This window comes from Erythrolamprus reginae, chromosome 2, assembly GCF_031021105.1.
Source record: "Erythrolamprus reginae isolate rEryReg1 chromosome 2, rEryReg1.hap1, whole genome shotgun sequence".
Lineage (NCBI taxonomy): Eukaryota > Metazoa > Chordata > Lepidosauria > Squamata > Dipsadidae > Erythrolamprus > Erythrolamprus reginae.
The window spans coordinates 196,526,386-196,550,560 of record NC_091951.1 but is presented as its reverse complement, the minus strand read 5'-3'; the positions used below and the strand labels follow the sequence as shown (position 1 = coordinate 196,550,560).

General features: G+C 38.6%; 1 protein-coding gene across 2 annotated transcripts in view; it reads right to left on the bottom strand.

Annotated features, from left to right (window-relative positions):
• Nucleotides 1-24,175, bottom strand: part of COL5A3 (collagen type V alpha 3 chain) — a 164,098-nt gene that overhangs the window by 53,110 nt on the left and 86,813 nt on the right. For both annotated transcript variants that reach the window (XM_070741057.1, XM_070741058.1), the window contains 14 exons: nt 23,033-23,086; nt 22,885-22,938; nt 20,723-20,776; nt 20,588-20,641; nt 18,422-18,466; nt 18,171-18,224; nt 14,775-14,819; nt 10,328-10,381; nt 7,863-7,907; nt 6,782-6,835; nt 6,441-6,485; nt 4,957-5,010; nt 3,268-3,312; nt 584-637 (listed from right to left, as the gene is read on the bottom strand). In XM_070741057.1, the coding sequence (XP_070597158.1) occupies nt 584-637; nt 3,268-3,312; nt 4,957-5,010; nt 6,441-6,485; nt 6,782-6,835; nt 7,863-7,907; nt 10,328-10,381; nt 14,775-14,819; nt 18,171-18,224; nt 18,422-18,466; nt 20,588-20,641; nt 20,723-20,776; nt 22,885-22,938; nt 23,033-23,086 (711 nt within the window). The remainder of the gene's footprint in view (nt 1-583; nt 638-3,267; nt 3,313-4,956; nt 5,011-6,440; nt 6,486-6,781; nt 6,836-7,862; nt 7,908-10,327; nt 10,382-14,774; nt 14,820-18,170; nt 18,225-18,421; nt 18,467-20,587; nt 20,642-20,722; nt 20,777-22,884; nt 22,939-23,032; nt 23,087-24,175) is intronic.

Genomic DNA, 24,175 nt, shown 5'->3' with positions numbered 1-24,175 from the left:
ATTAATTCAGAAATTTTAAAGATTAAAGTAACATTGAAACTAGAGGTTTGCCTGTGAGATTAATGGACAGGTAACTAGAAAAAAAGTCATGGAAATTTGGTTTTTATATATGGCAAATGCAACAAGACTATTATATGCTCAAAAGTGGAAAGATTTGACACTACCCACAATGTACAGCACAAATGGTTGATGAAGATGGTGGAACCTGCAGAGATACCTAAATTAACTTTTTTGATAATGGAAAAGAAAACATCTACATTTATGGCTGACTGGAAACCCCTTATAGACTTGCAGAAGAAAAAAATAATTTATGGTTTTTATGATTAGAAAATAACTAGGTTATATTAAAAGGAGAAATTTTCTTTTTGTATATGTAGAATAAGCGATAATTATGTAATCATCCTTGTATTTTGTACTTTTGTACCTTTTCCCCCCTTTTCCTTTATATTGTTTTATCTTCTATTTAATACCGTTAATAGAATCTACTGCCAATGCTAACAGTAAGGAACGAATTTCTAAAGCCTCAGTGGTGGTCCATTGAAAAGCCTGCACACATATGTCACCTGGGAAGAATATTGCTCACCCAATCGCCTTTGGGCCCCATATCACCTTTGAAGCCGGGGAATCCATCTTCACCCTAGGAACCCATAAAAGGTCAAAACATGAGAATAATAAAGATGTCAATCTTATTTTAATGCTGAAATACAAAGAAATAATCATATGTTTTAACAGTGTGCAAAATTCATTTTACTTCAAATCTACAGTGGTAATTTGTGTTCTTATTCCCCCACCCCCCAAAAAAGGGAACATATAACATATTTGGATGGCATAGAAATTGAATGAATGAATGAATGAATGAATGAATACATACATACATACATACATACATACATACATACATACATACATACATACATACATACAGTGATGGGCTCCTATGGGTACGGTCAGGTACACAGAACTGGTAGAAAAATTTTGAATTTTTTTCCTTTTTTTCCCTTCTGAGCTCTGGATATGTTTTTCCCATAGCAGGAAATGAGGTTGAGTGTGTATAATTTTAGAAGAGCTGTGCATGTGTGTGTGTGCGTACATACACATGCAGTTCATATAGTAGATGTATATTTTTGTGTTCCTATGTGTAATATGTATGTACCCATATGGCATATATACATAGAATTAAATAGTATATTTTGGATGTTCAGTAATAGTAAATAGATAGGGAAATTGTATCTCTTTGAGGCGAGGAGAGACCAGGCACCCTAACCCTAACCCAAACCCTTGAGGTGAGTGATGTCAAGTTGGCCACATTTAAGCCAATCACATGATCTTTAAGCCACCCCGGTCACACGATTGTCAGGCCTCTCCCACCTGGTCACATGACCAGCAAGCCACACCCACAAAATAAGCCACGTCCATAGTGTGGTAGTAAAACTTTTTGCAGCCCATCACTGCATACATACATAAAAACAAGAACACTTAGCTAGTAGACTTCCTAGTTAAAATGTCTGTGCCTGAACCTGAAATTATATTCCCCCACCTGTCAACCTTGTCGGTTATTGCTTACTGTCTGACTATAAGAATTTTAAACTACAAAGAAATAATTTATTAGTCAGAACTTCAAAGATAATACTGAAAATAAATTCTTCAAAAACCAAATCTGAACATATTGAATTATTTAGGAAAGGAGATTGTAAAATTTGTAAAATTTGGATGAATTTCAGATATGGACAATATTTTAACTGCTATAAAAAATTTTCCAGGCTACCTCTAAATAACAACCAAAACATTTTCCAGCTCCTTTGAAAGGTTTTAGGTTGGAGTTATTTTTTTGTTTTTTGGGGGGTGTGAATTGATCCTAGCAAAGTTATGGTTTTATGTATGGTCTGTCAGGTTGTGTGATTGTTTTCTTTTTATAACAAGGGTTTTAAATTGTTTTTTAACATTAGATTTGTACATGGTGTATTGTTGTGAGCCACTCCAAGTCCTTGGAGAGGGGCGCCATGCAAATCTAATAAATAATAATAATAATAATAATAATGATGATGATGATGATGTTGTTGTTGTTGTTGTTGTTGTTGTTATTATTATTATTATTATTATTATTATTATTATTATTATTATGTCAATACAACACAGCAAACGAGATCCCTATGCTGGATTTCATATTCCATCACCAGTCGGGCGCTTCCCAAGCACCTAGGACTGTGTGATGTAACGGCGAATTATGTTTGCTGATCCTAGTAAAGTGGCCTTTTGCAACTGACAGATGGAGATTTTGTCAATTCCAATGGTTTTCAAATGTCCGCTGAGATCTTTTGGCACTGCGCCCAACGTGCCAAGTACCATTGGGATCACTTTAACTGGCTTATGCCAGAGTCATTGCAGCTCGATTTTTAGATCTTCGTATTTCACTAATTTCTCTAGCTACTTCTCCTCAATTCTGCTGTCCCCCGGGATTGCGATGTCGATGATCCATACTTTCTTTTTCTCCACAATCAGGATGTCTGGTGTGTTATGCTTTAGAATTCGGTCAGTCTGAAGTCCCACAGTAGTTTTGCTTGCTCATTTTCAACCACTTTTTCGGGCTTATGATCCCACCAGTTCTTTGCTGGTAAATGGTAGTTCCGGCACAAGTTCCAGTGGATCATCTGTGCCATAGCATCATGTCTATGCTTGTAGTCAGTCTGTGCGATCTTTTTGCAGCAGCTGAGTATGTGATCGATTGTTTCATCTGTTTCTTTACAGAGTCTGCACTTTGGATCGTCTGTTGATTTTTCAATTCTGGCTTTGACAGCATTTGTTCTAATGGCCTCTTCTTGTGCCGCCAGTATTAGTCCTTCTGTCTCCTTTTTGAGAGTTCCATTTGTAAGCCATGACCAGGTCTTTTTTTATCCACATTATTATTATTATTATTATTATTATTATTATTATTATTATTATTATCATCATCATCATCATCATCATCATCATCATCATCATCACTATTATTATTACCGTATTACCCAATGATACATTCTAAATTGTTGCAATCAAGAAATTAATATAAAAATCTAAAAGAACTGCTTTTCAAAACTGCTTTATACCCAGATGGAACCTCAACACTCATATCAAGCACATAATGAATAATTACTGCATGTTCATGATCTGTTCTAGAATAGCACATTAGCAACACAGAGAAAGCAGCAGCAGTGAAATGCTCTCTTAAATGTGATGAAATCTGTAGACCTCTTTCTATGACATTGCCTTGTACTCTCTTCAGAGACTTACCTTCTCACCTTTGCTGCCTTTCAGGCCCCTTATTCCAAATGCCCCCTATGGAAAAAGGAAAACAATATAACTTTTACATTCACTTTGATATACTGTAGAAGCCATGATTACAAGGCAGAAAGCTACAAGCGGTGAATGACATCACACATAAAGATACCAAAGATAGGTCTGAGTAGTGACGGCTGAATTCTGAAGGTTCCCAGTCCAGTTCTTTGCCCTGAACAAAAGCATTCAGCCTTCAGGACAGGGCAAGCTTTGATTGTATGTCTGCAGCCATCATCTGACTTTTAGCACACCTCCTGTTGACCTTCCTGCCTTGGCTTAGCCTCTACCTGAGGTTGTTCAATGACATCCTCCATTGGTATAGGGCTGAATATAGCAGGAGGCTTTACTCACAGTGATACTTTGTTTATCTCATGTAGGAACCACTGCAATACATCTACAGCAGTGTTTCCCAACCTTGGCAACTTGGAGATATTTGGACTTCAACTCCCAGAATCCCCCAGCCAGTGAACGGTGGCTGGGGAATTCTGGGAGTTGAAGTCCAAATATCTCCAAGTTGCCAAGGTTGGGAAACACTGATCTACAGTACATGCAGCTGCCCTTGAAGATGACTCAAATAATGCAAATGCATGAGTAGTTATGGGCACATCTCAGCATATCCATTCACATTGCAAGTATAGGGAGTCCTCGACTTACAACAGTTCATTTAGTGACTATTCAAAGTTACAATGACACTGAAAAAAAGTGACTTACAACCGTTTTTTAGTGACGACCTTTCCAGAATCCCCATGGTCATGTTATCAAAATTCAGATGCTTGGCAACTAGTTCATATTTATGTTTGTTGCTGGGTCCCTGGGTCATGTGTGATCAGCTTTTGTGACCTTCTGATAAGCACAATCAATGGGGAAGCCAGATTCACTTAACAAATGTGTTACTAACTTATCAACTGCAGTGATTCACTTAACAACTGAGGCAAGAAAGGTCATAAAATGCGGCAAAATTCATTTAACAAATGCTTCACTTAACAACACAAATTTTGGGGTCAATTGTGGTTGTTAGTCAAGGACTACTTCTATAGAATTTGCAAGCAATGTTGATGTCCAACAGAGTCTGATTGTGGAACTATCTGTCTCCAATTATTTTTTACTATCTGATTATATCTGACCAAATTGACTATGTGTTGGGGCTGTAGATCCAATGGAGCTCCAGGTCCCCTCACCTAACTAGTGTCTTCTAGCAGGACCGAGGAGACAGCCTTTCTCTGTCACTATCCCATGGAACACCATCTCCTTGAGATCCAGGTGGCTCTGACCCTACCTTCTTTTCAGATACTTTACAAATACCTGTTTTTCTTCCCTGGGACAGAATCAGAAGATTTTGTACCCATCTTGATTGTTTTTGTCTTTGTTTCACATAGCCTCGTGTGCAATATATCTTACTACGTTTTTGTATATTTTGGAAGTTGTTGCTATTTGTTATTTGTTGCTGTTTCTGATTGTGTACCCCATCCTGGGCAAAGGTCAGTTGGGTAGCTATGTTGATTTCATAAATATATAAATAATAACAAATAGACTGGCAATTAAAAGCAGGCTCTAACAAAAGAAAGAGGGCAGGGAGGAAAGGGGGGGAGAAATTTCAGTAGAAATGTGCATTCTTGGAAAATGATAAAAGTTGTGTTTCTTTACCTTTACTCCTCGTGGACCTGGGTAACCAGCTGGTCCTGCTGCACCAGATGGACCCTGAAGGAAAAAGACATTTAAAACAAGTCTGTCAGGCAGCCTCCCTCCCTCCCCACCCTTGCTGCAATCTTAAAGACCCTAAATCCCCCACTTTCTGAAGTTTTGGAATTTTTTGGATGACTGGGGGAAAAACCTATTTTCTAAATTATGGACTTTAGATGCCTCTATAGCCATGATAGCAAATCTACGCCACACGTGCCATAGGTGGCATGCAGAACCATATCTGCAGGCATGTGAGTTGTTGTCCTAGCTCAGGTCCAACACACATGCATGTACTGGACAGTTGATTTTTGGCTGGCCCCACCCACACCATCCCTCCACACAGCCCATTTTGGATGCCAGGTAAGTCCAGAGCTCCCACAGAGGTTTGGGAGGGATTTTCCAGCTTCTGGAGGGCCTCAGGGAAGGGAGCATGGGAGTCTGGTTTCACACTCCCCAGCTCCAAGGAAGACTCTGGAGCCAGGGAAGGGCAAAAAAACAGGTCTAGTGGCCCCACTAGAAATCTGGAAATGGACTGTTTTTGGCTTGCAGTGGCCTCAGAGGGCTACCTTTGAAGAGTGTTTGGAAACATCAGCTCATCCAAAATGCAGCCGTGTGAACAGGTTTTGGCCTTCCAAGACATGCCCATATCTCGTCATCACTCCGCGGACTGCATTGGCTACCAATCTGTTTCCAGACACAATTCAAAGTGTTGGTTATGTCCTATAAAGCCCGACATGGCATAGGACCAGACTATCTCTGAGACCACCTTCTGCCGCATGAATCCCAGTGACTGGTGAGGTCCCACAGAGTTGGTCTCCTTAGGGTCCCGTCAACCAAGCAATGCCGGCTGGCAGGACCTAGGGGAAGAGCCTTCTCTGTGGGGGGGGGTGGCCTTCTGGAATCATCTCCCCCCAGAGATTCGTACTGCCCCCACCCTCCTCGAGTTCTGAAAGAGTTTAAAAACTCATCTTTGCCACCAAGCCTGGGGTTCCGTAGATCTTCTCCCCTGACCAATGAACGCTTTAGTTTGATTGTTGAATGAATGATATTGATAGTTTTTTAATTAGAGTTTTAAATATTGTTTTTAATGTATTAATTGGATTGTTATTATTGTTCTTGTTTTTTCTGTACATGCAGTGAGCTGCCCCGAGTCCCCGGAGAGGGGTGGCATACAAATCCAATTAAATCTAAATCTAAAATGGGGTACGGGTCATTGTCTGTGCATGTCTGGGGATTGCAGGGGTTTTGCACAGATGCAGGGAGCAGGGCAGCACGGGGAATGCACACATGTACAGGGAGGGAAGGTCAATGGGGGGCACTGAATTATGCATGTGTGCACATGCGCGCGCACCTTTTGTACCCAAGGGAAAAAAGATCTGCCATCCCCGCTCTATAGCAAGCTTTACTTCTGCCTCTCGGAAGCAGGGTTTTTTCCCCCTTCTTTTTACCTGAGTTCCTTTCTCTCCAGCTGGCCCTTCTCTTCCAGGATGACCCTGAAAATCAATAGAAAAGACAATGTTATGAAGTAACTGTATTATGAATGTTTGCTTAAAGGTACTTCACCAAAATGAAACCGTGGAAAGTATATTGGGTCAATGGACAAGGGGGGGGGGAAGGCATGGAGCTAAGTTTTCTTCTGGGCATAATGTAGTATTCCGAATGTAGATCTCTATATATTCACATCATTCACCCCTCTTCAGATATTAGTGCTACTGCAAAAGAAGGAAAGGGTGCTGGTTTCATCTTTGAGTACCATGTTTGTGAAGATTTTAATAATGTTGGCATTTACCGGAGGTCCATCCATTGCAGCCAATCCTGGTATTCCCGATTTTCCAGGTGGACCCTGTGAGAAGAAAATGCAGGGAGATATTCAGAAAGCTGGGTGGGACAATTTGATTTGTGACAATGTCCGATCAGTTCTCATATCTCCTCTATCTAATTTATTTATTTTATTTGTTTATTTATTTTGTCCAATACACAATGAGAGTTTTAGTGGGTATACTGTATATATATATAGAATTGCCCCCACCCTCCTTGCCTTTCGTAAGCTACTTAAAACCCACCTCTGCCGCCAGGCATGGGGGAATTGAGATACCCTTTCCCCCTAGGCCTTTACAATTTTATGCATGGTATGTATGTCTGTATGTATGTTTGGTTTTTTTATTATAATGGGTTTTAATTGTTTTTAGTATTGAATTATTGTTATACTCTGTCTTATTATTGCTGTTAGCCACCCCGAGTCTTCGGAGAGGGGTGGCATACAAATCAAATAGATAGATAGATAGATAGATAGATAGATAGATAGATAGATAGATAGATAGATAGATAGATAGATAAATATACACATAGTAAAATAGATGAAGGTTATAGAGGAGATACTCATAGTAAAATATATCTATGAAAGAATAGAAAAGAAGATATAGTAATAGAACATATCAATGAAATAATAGAAGAAGAGATATAGGAATAGAAAAAAGGTATAGGAGATATAGGAGAGCAATAGGACAGGATGTCTTAGTATATGCTAAAATAACAGGATTACAGAAGGAGAGCCACTGGCAGGGTTCTGAGGAATTTGTAGCATATTTAAGCTGCACAACTACAGAAATAAAATCAGCAACAAAATGTAATTCTCTCCCACTATATATTACAAGGCTGAAATAAAGAAATCTTGGAGCCTTATTAGGTGAAAATGCTGCAAAATCAGATTGATCTTAATGCTTAACAAAATTCCGTGCACAGCAGTCTTTTGCATTAGATCCCAGTGGCAGAACTCTGATGCCCGCTGCTATAGCTACCTTGAAAAATTGGGATTTTCAGCCTAGTTCTGATTCTATGCCTCAGCTAGACCTTCCTTAATTCCAACTCACCTTTTCTCCTGGAAGTCCAATGGGGCCCTGAGGACCAGGCAAGCCCTGGAGGAGAAAAACCAAACAGAATGGAGAAAAATGTTTATTTACAAGAATAATTTTTAATATTATTATTATTATTTTGTAGAGATAAGGCTTTCTTAATGTTTTCAGAGCCCTGGGACTATCCAGGAAATACTCTTTCAGTTCAAATATATCTATTCCCCTGCAAGGATATATTCTTAATGGAACACCCTCCCCCACCAATTATTTTCTACAGAATTTCGCATTGATTAGTTTCTTTCTCTGATGAAATAGTTTCCATTGCAGAGGCAATGCAATTCATTTTGCTATAGCAATTTGGGTGTCTCGAATCAATTTATATTAGAAAAAAGAGAAAGTTACTTTCAGCCATTTCAAGCAATCCAACCTGAAATATATATGAAACCCCCCCAATATCTATCTATCTATCTATCTATCTATCTATCTATCTATCTATCTATCTATCTATCTATCTATCTATCTATCTATCTAATCTATCTACCTACCTACCTACCTACCTACCTGCCTGCCTATTGCTATATATATATGAAATAGATCTATACTAGTCTCCCTTCCTTTTCATTATCAGCACAAATGTGTTACACATATAGATTATAGTTTATTGGCTATAAAAATTTAACTGCCTTGGATATGGCCCCTGGAGGGGCCGAGAGGCAAAAGGAAAGAAGTATGTTCCTTCCCTGGTACAAGCTAAGAGGAGGAGAGCCTGTGGTCTAGAGGTTAAAGCTACTGCCTTACAATGCAGACTCTGCGGGTTCAAATCCTGGTAAGGGTATGGCTAGCTGATAAGAGCACAATAAGCTTGGAATAGATCCATACTAGTCTCCCTTCCTTTTTATTATCAGCAAAAATATGTTACACACACACACACACACATTCTTGGTATGCTAAGTAAACTCAATTGTGTACTTCTGGCATTTGATGTAAATCTGAAAGATTTGTACTATGCAAATTTTCGCTAACCTTCTGAGGAACCTAAATGATGCCTGATACATTTACCAAAGATGCTCCCCCAAATTATTTCTCTCCTCTGATGAGTGCTGCAGAAAATCTGTTTTTGGCAAGTAACCCAGAGTAAATGCTTAAGATTGCATGCAATTCTCTCAAACCTAGTCATTGTATGCAAATCCTTTTGCATACAAGTAGTCCTTATTCAGTGGCTGTTCACAGTTCTGATGGCATTAAATGAGGAGTCTTACAATGGTTCCTTATAATTGTAAGTGTTATAGTACCCCCATAGTGACATCAGGTACTTGGTACCTGGCTCACAATTATGAGGTTGCAGTATCCTGTGGTCAAATGATCACCACTTGAGACCTTAACTTCTGAGCAGCAAAATCAGTGGGGAAGATGGCAGGAAATTGCAAAAGATAACAAGTGACACTGTATCTAACAAACATGGGGGATTTGTCTAGTGATGGAACTGCTGTTAAGTTGGTGCATTTATGTAATGTTCATGGCTTTACAACCATAGCAGTGGAGTTCCTGGTCCCAATTATTAAATGCCATCATTAAGTGAGGACTATCAGTACACCAAGGACATTCCAAGCTAGTCACCTTCAGCTTGGTTCAGGCAATTCTATATTATTTGCTGAAGGTATGTAACTCAGAAGCACTTAGTCCAGGATACTAGGAGAAAGCTCCTTAGCTTTTTCTTTCAGTTTTTTGAAGAAGACTTCTTTTAGTCTTCTCCCATTGGATGAGCCCTGGAGGAGATGGCAGAAATGGATTCTAAAGGACAGCAAGAGAAGACAACGTAGCTATTTCATTGGTTCTTAGATGCAAGTGAGCCGATATTGCTTCTTAAGGAATTTTGAGGGAGTGTTTCAATTCCATTATCAAGAAAATGAAGCACCTCTTCAAAGAATTGCACAGCACTAGCCTCTCTCTTAATGCTCTTTTTTTATAAGGTTTCTATGTTAAGGTTGATGATCAAACACAGAAATATTGGTCTATTTGGATGGCATAATTAAAATTAAATAGGTGCACTTTACCCTGAATTTATGTAGATGAAACAAGTAACATGAATATTCAATGTGCTGATCTGCATCCCTATCACAGTCGGATGAAGTTAGCACTATAATATTCTCCAAACTGTTTTTATATTATACCTGTCCTCACTCTATGAACCCAGTTGCTAATAAACTTCACAGTCAGAATAAAATTAGACACCCGTGGGAACTGTCCTCCTGTGGTTAATAATAGCCCACATGGAGACTGGAGAATATTAACAATATAATACTGATTGGGAAAAAATGTTAACCCACATTTCACAAAAGTAACAAAAATCTTTCTAATGCCTATAATCTTCTCCTCCCTGTTGGTTTTTTTTTTAACAGACTCACCAGCAAATGACCTGCTCGTGTTTATCCCCACCCTTTACATCCCATCCTTCCCCATATACATGCAAACAAAATACACACGGGAGATCCAGGGTTTCCTTGTTGCCCAGATGGGCCTGGTTCACCTGGAATACCCTGAAAATAGAGAAGCCTGAAGTCAGCCAACATCCTGTGAATTATACACACTTACATATGTCATAATGGAAGATACAACAATAGCTGTGACACAATGACTAAAATCACTAAGGTAGAAAGGGCAAAGACTTGAAGAATTAAACATCTGGAGAAGGTCAGGATTCAGTTTCTAAAGCTTTTGGGGAACCAGTACTGTGATGCTAGGGTATTGTGACTTACTGTACTTCTTAACTCTACATTGGGGGCTAGGGTTTGTTTGCAGTACATTTCCTAGGATTAAACAATTCGCTGAAAATTATTAGAAGTAGGGTAGTAATAACATACTACTGTAAGTAAACAAACAAACAAACCCTCCTTTCTATGTGAATATAGACTGCACATATCTCTTTGTTATGGAAAACTAATGTTCATGATTCAGTAAGGAACAATATAATTGAAAAAGCATTAACATTTATTTTCATTATATTCCACAGTAATTGTTAGACTTCCACATCAGGCTTAGAATGGGGAACTGGCAGCATTCCAAGATGCTGGCGAACTGCTCCTCCCACAAGGATATATTAGGGATTTCCCCCACACCCATGCAATCCATTGCTTAATTCAATTTTTTTTAATTGGTTCTCCCATATACAAAATTTAGCCCTGTTTGATTCTTTCCTAATAATGACCAAAAATGGACAGACATACTAGCTAGCAGCATCTTGAGACCCAGTACATAATTTCTTCCCTGTATTTTTTGTGGCACTGAAAAAATAAATATGAGAAGCATAAAGCCAGATGTACTTAGCGTAGACCTAAAGTTTAGAAGTATATTGTTTTTAGGCTATTTCAAAACCATGTATGCTTATTACAGTCTACTGCATTTTTAATTTTTCTTTCCCATATTTTTTTATTTCTCCTTTGGTTAAAATAAAAGGGAGGAAAAAAATAAGTTTAACATTTCAAATATTCTGGTCACATGTCAAATCCAGCAAAGGATTTAAATTGCTGAAGGAACAAACATAACTTCATCTTCAGAACAAATGACAGCACTTAAAATGTCCTTTCAAGGACACTGAAAATAAAAGAGAAACCCATCATTATAAAATTGGTTGTCTTGATTTTAAGTAGACATAGTTTTGTACTGGAGAAGAATTGGATGATAAGAGCAAAATATGGCTATAGAAAGATTCTATTTAATTGAAGACTAATTTATGCTAATTGTTATAGCAACCAGTTAACACCTAGTAATATTTGGAAACATATAATTTTCCATTATAATATGGAATATTTAAATTATATCTTTTTTCTTCATGAATTAATTTTTCCATTCTTAATTCTTTTTTAAAAAAATCCATTTTATATATGCCACAATTGCCACATCGCATTTCCACTATGTTATAAATACAGCAATTTCCTTTATATTTCTACAAATTGCACACATAAAAGAAAATAGGATGAGCTGCATTCTTCAATTAAAGCAATTTATTTTTAAAAAATAACTTTGTATCAGGATAGTAACATTCTAGCCAGATTGGAACTCCATCTGTTTTATATCTTGTCCCTTTTAAATCAAAATTTAGTCTCTCCACCCCCCCTCCACTAAATCAAATTTTAATGACTGGTTTGAAGGTCAATATATTCTCAGGTTCTGCTCTAGAAGAATCTTCTCACAAGATTCTTAGATTGAACTAGGCAACCCCGTGACCTGTTGTGTCACCATTTCAGAGATATGTCTTTACATAAACAGAGAAACAGAATGACCAAGGACAAAAAAGTAGTGGGAATAGGAACAACTTCTTCCTTCTTATAGTCCTGATCATGGCTGACTGCAATCCAGTCTACTTGGCCTCTGGAGGACTACAGCAGGATCAGTTTACTTATCATTTGGATGGTGATGTGGCAATGTTGCCACCTCTAATTTGCCCATTTTCATTCTCACGGGAGCCAGGAAACACAGGTTTTGGATGCATCCTGCATATTGGCCCATTTGAGATATCTTGGTTCAAAATTGATTGTCTCTATGGTGCATGGCTTACCACCACCCATCTAAAGGTTATAGGTATGAGAGATTTAGTAGTAGGTTTGGTGGCATCGGGCCAAATTACTTGTGGGACCGCCTTCTGCCATATGAGTCCCAGCGACCGGTTAGGTCCCATCAACTTGACAATGTCACTTGGTGGGCTTAGGGGAAGAGCCTTCTCTGTGGGGGGCCCGGCCCTCTAGAATCAGCTTCCCCCAGAGATTTGTACTGCCCCCACCCTCCTCGCCTTCCATAAGAATCTTAAGACTCATTTATGCCACCATGCTTGGGGAAATTAGACCTTAGCCTCCTTGCCGACGAATATTATGTATGGTTGTTGTTTGAATGGGTATGATTGATTTTTAACATAATTAAGAATTTTAGAGTAGTGTACTTAGTTTTAATTAATTGGATTTAGCCTGCTGTATTTTATTGTTTCTTTTTATATGTTGTAAGCCACCCCCAGTCCTCGGAGAGTGGCTGCATATAAATCCAACAAACAAACAAACAAAGTATATAGGTTAGAGGGAGTCATTGGATACTAATTTGGTGTTTAACATTTATATATTGTGAATGCACTGATGATGTTGCCTAGGTAGGTAATAAAACATCTGCAAGCAAACAGCTATGCTCAGAGAGCACCAAGGACTCCACAATTCAACTCTGAGCAACATATATTCTCTTCTGTTGTGAATACATCATCCTTGCTTGCTAGACAAGTTTAATTGCTCAACCCATATTTTTGAGAAAGATATGCTATTTATTAAGTATTTTAAAAAAATTTAGGCAGGCCAGATGGAAAATCTGTGAACCAAGGCAGAGAATAGAAAGAGCGAATATCTTCACCCACAAGCCTCAGATTCAAACTTGGCAGACTATATAAAAGGGATTTGGCTAGAAATGGCCAAGAAATGGCTATTTCTGTAGAAATAAGTTCATTCAATTGTTTCTTTCATTTTTATATTAAATTGTTCTTTTCTTTTTCTCACTGTAGTACTACACCAAATTTAATGATTTTGCTTCTCTGTACAAGCTAAACAATTGTGGCAATTCAACCTTCATTCATAATTTAGGCACTATTCAAATTTGCTTCTTTGAAATCTTTATTTTAAAGGTTTTCTGGGATCAATAACTTTCTGACCAAAAAACCTTACTTGTGGAAAACCAACACCATCTTATCATTTGCCTAGACTACTGTGGTGTCTTTCATACTCCATTTTCTAAAAAAACAGTATGTATTTCCAATAGCATAGCATAGAGCAGAGCAGAGAAGATCAGAGCAGAACAGAACAGAACAACAGAGTTGGAAGGGACCTTGGAGGTCTTCTAGCCCAGCCCCCTGCTTAGGCAGGAAATCCTACACCTTTTCAGACAAATGGTTATCCAATGTCTTCTTTAAATCTTCCAGTGTTGCATCATTTACAACCTCTGGAGGCAAGTTTATTTATTTTTTATTTATTGTTTATTTATTTTGTCAGTTACAAGATATAACAGTGTTTATACACATGATACTATAAGAGAGAAACATTAGGACAGCTTTGGTGGTGCACTGGTTAGAGTGCAGTACTGCAAGCAACTTCTGCTGATCACCAGCTGCCAGCAGTTTGGCAGATCAAATCTAAGTAGGCTTAAGGTTGACTCATCCTTCCAAGGTTGGTAAAATAAGGACCCAGATTATGCTCACTCACTGTAAACCCCTTAAAGGGAGCTGAAAAGCACTGTGAAGCAGTATATAAGTCTAAATGCTATTGCTATTGCTATTACTATTATTTTTGGCTTTTGAGGTTGTTTTTTGCAAGCCCCAGGGGTCAGGAAAGCTGCCGGAAGTTTGGGAAGGGTGAAAAATAGCTCAACAGGCCTACTGGAGGTCCAGAGGCTTAAGTGAGGCTGTGTGCATGTGAGGGGGAGTGCAGGGGGTTATGAGCATTTGGGTGAGAGCAGCATGGAGGTTTTGTACATGTGCATTGAGAAGGGCATTGTATTATGGGCATGAACGCATGTGCTATCGCACGCATGCACACCCTTTTGACACCTAAGCCAAAAAAGATTCACTATCAGTAATATAGGATATGAGGATCCCATATCTCTTATACACTGGGTTGAAGGGAAGGGTATGAGATGAGGAGCGCATCAGAAGATAGATTGTGACAGCAGGAAATACCAAAACTTTGACCCCAAACAGAGGCAAGATCTGAAGATATACAAGGCTGTAAGGAATTGAGGTGTGAGACTTTCAGCCTTCTACTGAATGTGCTCAGCCATTTCTAGCCTTATAATTTAACAATGTTCATCACCTCCCTAAATCTCATTTGTTGCTTCATATCTGTGTGCTATATGCAAACAACCCTTTTATCACATACTAAGGAAAGTCCCCATTCCCTGTTTACCTACCATGTTGCCCTTATGTCCAGAAGGACCATCCATACCAGTAATACCCTATGAGAGGTAAACAACAAGATCATGAAAATCAAACACAGATATATTATTTTTGTACAGAACAATATCAAATGAAAGTAATTTGTAAGTCCAAATTGAAAAACTAAAATTCTAACTCAAATTATTTTGTCTCCATTTTGGAAAATATGAAGGGATAGATAGAACTGAATGACATCTACTTTGGCAAATTGAGTTCTGATTCCGAATTCCTTCACAGTTATTAAATTTTTCTATTCCCTAATGTGGATCTGGCTTGTTAAAAAAAAAATATATATTTTATTATAAAGAAGAAAACAAACAAACACAACACATAAGACATTAACCAAGCATTAAATGAGCATTTCCCAAATGTGAACTGTAGGTGGTACACATCACAGAGGTAAAACTTAATGCTGTGACTATAAAAAGTGATTTTCATGAATATATCAAGTTGATATATATTAATTTATTACTAAGTAGGGATAACATATATAAGTTGAGATTAACATAATTTACATTTTCATTCTTATTTTGCGTATATTTGGAACTTATATAGTCAAATTTAAACTCTATAGAATTGTAATGATACCATCCAAAGATCTTTAGTATTGATTTCTCAACTATATTGTTGACCGCTAAATTTGGATCTGGCTTTAAGAACATTTCTTCATAATTTCCCCCCCTCTTCAGTGGTAGCATTCAATTATGTTTACTACCGATTCTGTGTTCGTGGCTTGGTGGGCATGGTGTGGTGCACATGGCAGGGGAAGGATACTGTAAAATCTCCATTCCCTCCAGGTGGGAGTTTCTACTTAATGCCGCTACTAGACGATGCACACACAGCTTTGGGTCGCCGGTGTGCATGCGAGTGCATCCCAGTGGGATTTTGCTTCTGCACATGCTCAGGAAGCAAAATCTTGTGAGAGCATGTGTGTGCATATGAGATTTTGGCAATTTTTTTGCTTCTGCGTCTGCGTTTGCTTCTGTGCATGTGCAGAAGCAAAATCCCACTGGGATACAAGTGCGCACATACCAGAGACATAGAGCTGTGCACATAGCTCCATTTATGCTACTGGTGTGCAGTGTGGCGCATACCAGGTAGCAACCTGATACTGATTCCCTCCCCACTTCAGGGGAAGGTTACTGCAAAATCCCCATTTCCTCCTGATCAGCTGGGACTCGAGAGGCAGAGAATAGATGGGGCAGGCCCAGTCAGAGGTGGCATTTACCGGTTTTTCAAACTATTCAAAAATTTCTGCTAACGGTTCTCCAGAACTGGTCAGAAACTCCTGAATCCCACCTCTGCGTCTCTTCCATGTTTTACCTTGATAGAAACATAGAAGACTGATGGCAGAAAAAGACCTCATGGTCCATCTAGTCTGTCCTTATACTATTTTCTGTATTTTATCTTAGGATGGATATATGTTTATCCCAGGCATGTTTAAATTCAGTTACTGTGGATTTACCAACCACGTCTGCTGGAAGTTTGTTCCAAGGATCTACTACTCTTTCAGTGAAATAATATTTTCTCATGTTGCTTTTGATCTTTCCCCCAACTAACTTCAGATTGTGTCCCTTTGTTCTTGTGTTCACTCTCCTATTAAAAACACCCCTCCTGGACCTTATTTAACCCTTTAACATATTTAAATGTTTCGATCATGTCCCCCCTTTTCCTCCTGTCCTCCAGACTATACAGATTGAGTTCATTAAGTCTTTCCTGATACGTTTTATGCTTAAGACCCTCCACCATTCTTGTAGCCCATCTTTGGACCCGTTCAATTTTGTCAATATCTTTTTGTAGGTGAGGTCTCCAGAACTGAACACAGTATTCCAAATGTGGTCTAACCAGCGCTCTATATAGCGGGATGATGTATGTTATAACTGGACTGAAAATATATTTAAGACTAAAGCTTGCAAACTAAACGAACAGGCAAATTTTAATTTGGCAATTGTGATTGATTGAAATACGTTTTTTAACTTCATGGTTAAAAGGTTAAAAGTTTTCATATGAAAGAGATGAAAATAAGGATGAGAAGGTATTTGCCATATACTTTTAATATACTATTATTATAAGATCAGACATGTAGGTCAACAGTTCACACCAGAGGTGGGTTCCTTTCAGTTAGGACCAGTTCTATAGAACTGTTAGTAACTTGGCAGCCTGGGTTGCGGGAATGGCAGTGACCCCGGCCTGCCACACCTCCAAGCTGGTTGTTTGCTTTTGTTTTTTGCTTCTGCACGTGTAGAATGGTTTATTTTAGTACTGTGCATGCGTGCATACACGAAGCATGGCACGTCCCTGAGCGAACCAGCAGTAGAAAAATCCTGAAACCACCTCTGGTTCACGCTAGCCTATATAAGCTCATGTCTTGGGTTAAATTAAATGTGTGCCCTTTGGTATTACCTTTGAGTGCTATGCAAATTTAAAAATTGACATTTACTCACTAAAAAAACTAGAATTCTAACATAGAAATGAAATGATATATTTTAATGTGATGGATAATTCTAATTCATATGGTTTGATTAGGTTCATTTTTGTATGATATGCAAACCCAGCTACTAATTTGTAAAGCATGCATTGTTGTTTTACCAATGTATATGAATTCGATCAACAATGTGCTAGTACTGTGTGTATAACTAGTTGGGTTTTACAATATATAACTTAAGCCAGCAATGTATGGTTAAAGGAATTAGTACACTACTGCTTTAAGAGCAGGTGTTGCAATCTGCTATAAGGGGAAGCCAGCAGTGTCTCTCTCTAAGCCTAGTGCTTTGAGACTCTCTTCATAATGAGACTCTCTCAGATATCTCTCTGATTATATGCTGGTTTGTTTATATGACTATTCCATTGTGAGGACTACTATGTGTAGTAAGAACTATGTGTTCTAATGTTGGTCTGTATATGTATTGAGTAAGGCTTGCATTGTATATGTATTGAGAATATTGATTGCTGTATTTGTGAGCGACTAGGACTGTTACTGACTACGTTATTTGCCTAATGTAAATAATATTCATACATTTAATGTATGTAGTCTGGTTATTTGCAGTACTGCTAATATCTCTTGAATATTAGCTGGATATCTACTACCTCCACATTTTCCTCAGTGCAGAGGTAGTACAGCTTACTCCTTAACACCTAACAAAATGGTCCAATGAAAATATTTGCTCTGGGTTTTCACCATTACATACTGCAATATCATAAACAGAACTCAAAACCTAACTGCAAATTCAAAAATTCCAAAATTTTAGCAGAACTTAGACTTATAAACATTTTTCCTGTTAAAATGTGTCCCATTCTTTGAACGTATTGCCTGCTCAATCCCTGCTCAAATCTTCTTGTGAACAAAAGGGGGCATGGAAAGAAATTCATACCGTCTGGCCGAAAGTACCAGGATTACCTCGCGGGCCTGGCAAACCACGTACACCCTAGAAGAAAAGATGGTTATATTAGAAGACTTTGAGGAACATTGTTCAATGAAACACACTTGCCAGAAACTTGGTTCCATTGAAGAAGAAAGGTATGAGAGCAGTACACTTGTTACTCCCCCATTAAAATGGCTTTAGAGTGACGCCATCTCAGAAAACCCAATGTATTTATTCCTGGTAGATGGATAGATACTCACAGCATCCCCAGGCTGTCCTCTGGGCCCTTCCACACCTTCAGAGCCCTTTGAAAACAAGGAGGAAATGAGAAACTGAGGTATTAGATTAGGCTCTTTCTACCAACCTTCCCTCCCCACCCACCCTCACCCTGTTAGAAACATAGAAACATGGAAGACTGACGACAGAAAAAGACCTCATGGTCCATCTAGTCTGCCCTTATACTATTTCCTGTATTTTATCTTACAATGGATATATGTTTATCCCAGGCATGTTTAAATTCAGTTACTGTGGATTTACCAAAAATGTCTGCTGGAAGTTTGTTCCAAGGATGTACTACTCTTTCAGTAAAATAATATTTTCTCATGTTGCTTTTGATCTTTCCCCCAACTAACTTCAGATTGTGTCCCCTTGTTCTTGTGTTCACTTTCCTATTAAAAACACTTTCCTCCTGAATCTTATTTAACCCTTTAACATATTTAAATGTTTCGATCATGTCCCCCCTTTTCCTTCTGTCCTCCAGACTATACAGATTGAGCTCATTCTTTCATGATACGTTTTATGCTTAAGACCTTCCACCATTCTTGTAGCCCGTCTTTGGACCCGTTCAATTTTGTCAATATCTTTTTGTACTTAATTCATACTCGATACCAAATGAGTAAACACCTGAGGCTGCTTTGAGAAATCCATTATAGAAAAATTCAATTTTAAGTGGGAAATTTAATCACTGATTTTAATCCAGAATGCCTAGCATTCTTTCTAGATTCCTGGGAAGGTATTTTCAGCTATTTAAAGTTATTGCCAGGTATGCTCCTGATTCACTCATGCCATTAACACCAACATCTTTGTTGATACTTTTTTGATGCATATGAATTCATTAACCTTGCACCAAGGACCCCTCAAGATAAAAATGCTATTCTGTTGTACAAGAAAACAATAGCCCAAACTCTAAAAGTTTTACAAGAAAAAGGTTTTACACTATTCTACAAGACAATGGCCCCTTTATCTAAAAGTTCATCCCCACCTTCAATCTATTGTTACTGAGCTTGACTGTTTTATTGCTGATGTCTCATTGCCAAACTACTTAACATCATCAGTGCTAGTAGGGCAAACACACTGCAGCAATTTTGAATGTCAGAAATAGGAGTACCTATACAAGGTCTGGCAACAAAATAGATACCCATGCAACTTTATCAAAAAGTGGCTGACCCCTCTTAACCCAATACAGCATAACTAAGACAAGCCATGAAAAGCACAACACTGCCATACATCAAAAACATCTCAGAAAGCAACAACTGACTATTGCAACCAGATGCATTCACCACAGTTCATAAACTATCCAAAGCCCTCAAAACATTCTAACTAAACCAAAAGGCTCAGCAGCTCCAGAAAGAAAAACAGGAGTTATTTACAACATGATATTCTAAGGACTGCAACAATCACAGGGACCAAATAGAAGATCAATTAGCAGTCAGGAGGCATGATGAACACTCCTTAATTTCACAACACACCAGCAGACTTAACCATAGTTTTAACTGGGAAACTGCGAGCATCCTAGACCAAGACAAGTCCAAAAATGCTAGATAATTCCTGGAAGCCTGGTACTCAAGACAAATTAGCCATCAAGAAGCACACAGAGATCTACATCTACATACTCTTCAAAAGAGAAAATCAAACACCCCAAAAGGAAACAAAAAGACCTAAACACCTCTTCACCAGCAGTGAACACTCAGATAAGTAGAAATTAACACCAAGGTTAACACAAACCAGGGGTAGGCAAAGTTGGCTCTTCTATGACTTGTGGACTTCAACTCCCAGAATTCCTGAACCAATCATGCTAGCTCAGGAATTCTGGGAGTTGAAATCCACATAAAGTCCCTGCACTAGACCAACAATCAAGAAGCAAACAATACCTCAATCAAGAAACTACCAAGGCTAACAGTAGCCAAAGAAGCTAACAGTAAACAACAGCCCAATCAAGGAACTACCAAACCCACTCCCACCAACACCAACAAGGCAAGCCAGCAGTATATAAAATGAAAGCAAACTCTAATTTCTTACTACAACTAATAATGTTACCTAGTTTGTTAATGAAACCTCTTCAGGAAAACAACAAAGATCAGAGGGTACTATAAGGATTCTACAATTCATCCCTGAGCAACAAATATCATATCTGAATTAATGCATACCTTAGAACCGTCATTTCCAGGAGGTCCAGGTAGGCCTGGCTTCCCTATATCTCCCTGCAAAGCAATAAAGTGAGGAGTGAATGTTGATGGTAGCTTAAATAGAGGACAGTAGTATAGATATTAGGGTAGTCTTACTTTGTTTCCCTTTACTCCAGCGAATCCTGGGAGACCATCAAAGCCCCTGTCACCCTATAAGAAAGGAGAAGAAGGGGGAAAGCAGATGAGTATTGAATTGACAAGAGTAGACCAGTTTTTTTGGCTAGGAGATAGATAAGTAGATAGATAGTTTTGCACGCCTAATTTTACTGCAACAATGCTCTTTATCCTTAGTGCAATCCTATAAGATTAATACATTTTTAAAGAACATAAAGAAATAGGTGCCCAGAATGATGGGACATAGTAAGGGGAGGACAATGTTGTCTTGATGACCAATTTGCCATGTTTTGATAGGCAACATAGGTGCTTCAGAATTTGGAAGGAAGCAAAACTTGTAAATTTAAAAAAGCGGTTTAAATTTGTTAAATTGTAAACCAGAGGCAAGGATTTGCTATTTTTGTGGCTATGTATATCTTGGAGGCTAACAGCTGAGACAAATAAGATTCAGGAATTCTGTGGTTTGACTTTCAATTCAGATGAACTACATCAGTTTCACTCCCATCTCCCTTTTTGCGTTATGCGGGAAATTAAATGTAGTATTGACTTACTTTGTCAGCAGTGAGACTCTGTGGATGTTGTTGAACTACAACTTCCATTGACCCCATTCTATAGGGTCAATGACAAAGGATGCTCAGTTGTAGCATGTATGGAATACCACAGAGTTATAATCCCTGTACTGTATTGTAAAAAATATCATTGATTTTTTTAAAAATCTGATAGCAAATGGGGGAATGGACCCCAAACAGGAGCAACATACCACTGGTGTGTGTGTGTGAGAGAGAGAGAGAGTGAATGAATGTATATGGGGAGTACATGTCATATTCTGAAACAGGTTATGGATATATGCAATTTGACCTCATGACTTCTATATAAAATTTCATGTTCAAAAGTACTAAAAACATTTATATTTCCCAAAGCTTTTGATTCTTTTATCCCAGTACTAAATAATTGGACAGAGGAAGTTGTACATACAAAACTCACACGCACTGAGAATCCTCTACATTCACTCCTTTATTATCATATTTAAGGCTACACAGGACAATTCAACGAGTTGCTGATAAATCACACACTAATATGTAAAAAGCTCCAGTTTCAGTCTCCTCTACCTTGAGACTAAAATCCAGGACAACTGTTGACAAATCGCAAGCTAGGTTGGCAAATTGCGCATTTTTCTATATTTTTACCTTTGAAGGCTTTGGTAGGGAAGGAAATCTGTTGCCAATGAGCTAGTTCAAACATTATTCATGTTCGGGGAGGAATTATATATTTGAATACCAGATCCTAGGAACCAACGGGGAAGGATTGTGTTTTCCTACCCTGGTTTTGCACCTGTGGAACTGTCTGGCTGGTCAAATGTTGGAAATTAGATGGCTTAGATCAGTGATGGTGAACCTTTTTTTCCTTGGGTGCCAAAAGAGTGCGGGCATACACTATTGCGCATGCACGAGTGCCCACACCCATAATTCAATGCCTGGGGAGGGCGAAAACAGCTTGCCCCCCCAGAGGCCCTCTAGAGGCTAAAAATGGCCTGTTTGCCAACTTCTGGTGGGCCCAGTAGACTCGTGTTTCAGCCTCCACAAATTCCAAAGACTTCCCTGAACCCGGGGAGGATAAAAACACCCTCCCCCATCCCCCCGGAGGCTCTCTAGAAGCCAAAAATGCCCTCCCAGAGCCTTTGTGTGAGCCAAAAATCAGCTGGCTGGCACACACATGCATGTTGGAGCTGTACTAGGGCAATGGCTCATGTGCCAGCAGATATGGCTCCACGTGCCACCTGTGGCACCCATGCCATAGGTTCACCCTCACTGGCTTAGATGGACCTGCTTCAGGATTCAATGGGATGCCTCTTAATTTCCCACACGAGTTCCTCTGAGTTCTGAATGTGTTTCAAGACCACAATCACAAAATACAAGGGGGTAAAGTTGGATTTTCATGTGGCATTCATACCACATGGATGAAAATTTCTCCCGAATGTGCAAAATTCAACAAGAAAGTGGAAACAACATTTGATTCAGATCTATTTGCACCCCACTATTGTGTTGCTACTTCAGGAAAGACCAAACTACCATGGGAGAGGGAATCTCAAAGTTCTTTCCCCCTTCTTTGTGTGAATTTCACCCTACAATTAAGATTTAGAAAACCTTGGATCCTGTTTCTCCTGGGAGTCCTCTGCCACCATCTGCTCCTGAACGACCCTTAAAAAAAAGGGAAAGGAGAAAAAGAGTGAGAAAAGGGGGCAAAGGAAAACATTCCTACAGATTGGCACCCATCTATGTATCTGACACTTACCCGCTTGCCAATTTTCCCTGGGGGTCCAATTGGTCCCTGTATCCCATGGGAACCCTGTAACGAGAATTGAAACAAATGAGACTAATTGCTGTTCAATATATTTGTTTGTTTTCATATGAAAATTTACCTCCATTGGGAAAATGACATTCCTTGACTTAAATATCATCTTTGGCCATTAATGGCAATATATTAAAAACATATTTTAGTTTAGCATCGATATAAGATCTATCAGAAAGGATGCCTTATAGATGTCTCCAACCTTGGCAACTTTAAGACTTTAAGGTTTACTGGCTGAGGAATTCTGGGAGTTGAAGTCCACAAGTCTTAAAATTGTCAAGGTTGGAGACCCCTGCCCTAGTCTATTGATAAGAAGAAAATTGTAAGGAGCTCTGGTGGTGGAGTGATTAGAATGCAGCATTGCTGTCTGGAGTTCAATCCTGATGAGCTTGAGGTTAACTCAGCCTTAGACCCTTCCAAAGTCAGTAAAAGGAGGACCCAGACTGCTGAGAGCAATATGCTAACACTGTAAGAGATTACTGCAAAAAGTGGTAAATGTAAAGAGTGACTGTTGTAGTACTATATGAGACTAAGTGCCATTGTTGCTGCTAGGTTAAGATCCAAAACAATTACTGATCCAGAATGCAACATCGTTTTAAAATAATAAATCTTAAATATATTTGCAAAGTTAAAATACAAACTTAAAAAAACCTCAAAAATAACAAAGCAAAAATGAAACAAGACCAAAAATGCTCATTAAAAACATACACATGTATTGCCCCCCTAATTGAATATTTATAAATATATTTTAACAATAATAGTTTGCAAACCAGGTCTACAATCTATAAACTTCTACACCAATAGTTGCCCAAATAATTTGACCTACCATCTATTTATTGGGGGGGGGGATCAGTTAACAAGTAAAGCTAACAAAACTAAACTCCAAAGTCCTTGGTTTACAATCTGTTATTCTATTCTATGCAAAGTCCACTACGTCTTCTAAACTTCCATAGACCACTGCAATCATCATATAATCTATAATCTGTCTCCATCTTTGACTGGTTCTTAATAATAAAGTTTTTTCCTTAAATTATAACTGGAATATTTCCCAACAATGCCATCTCATTCCCCAAAGTCATAGTTTTC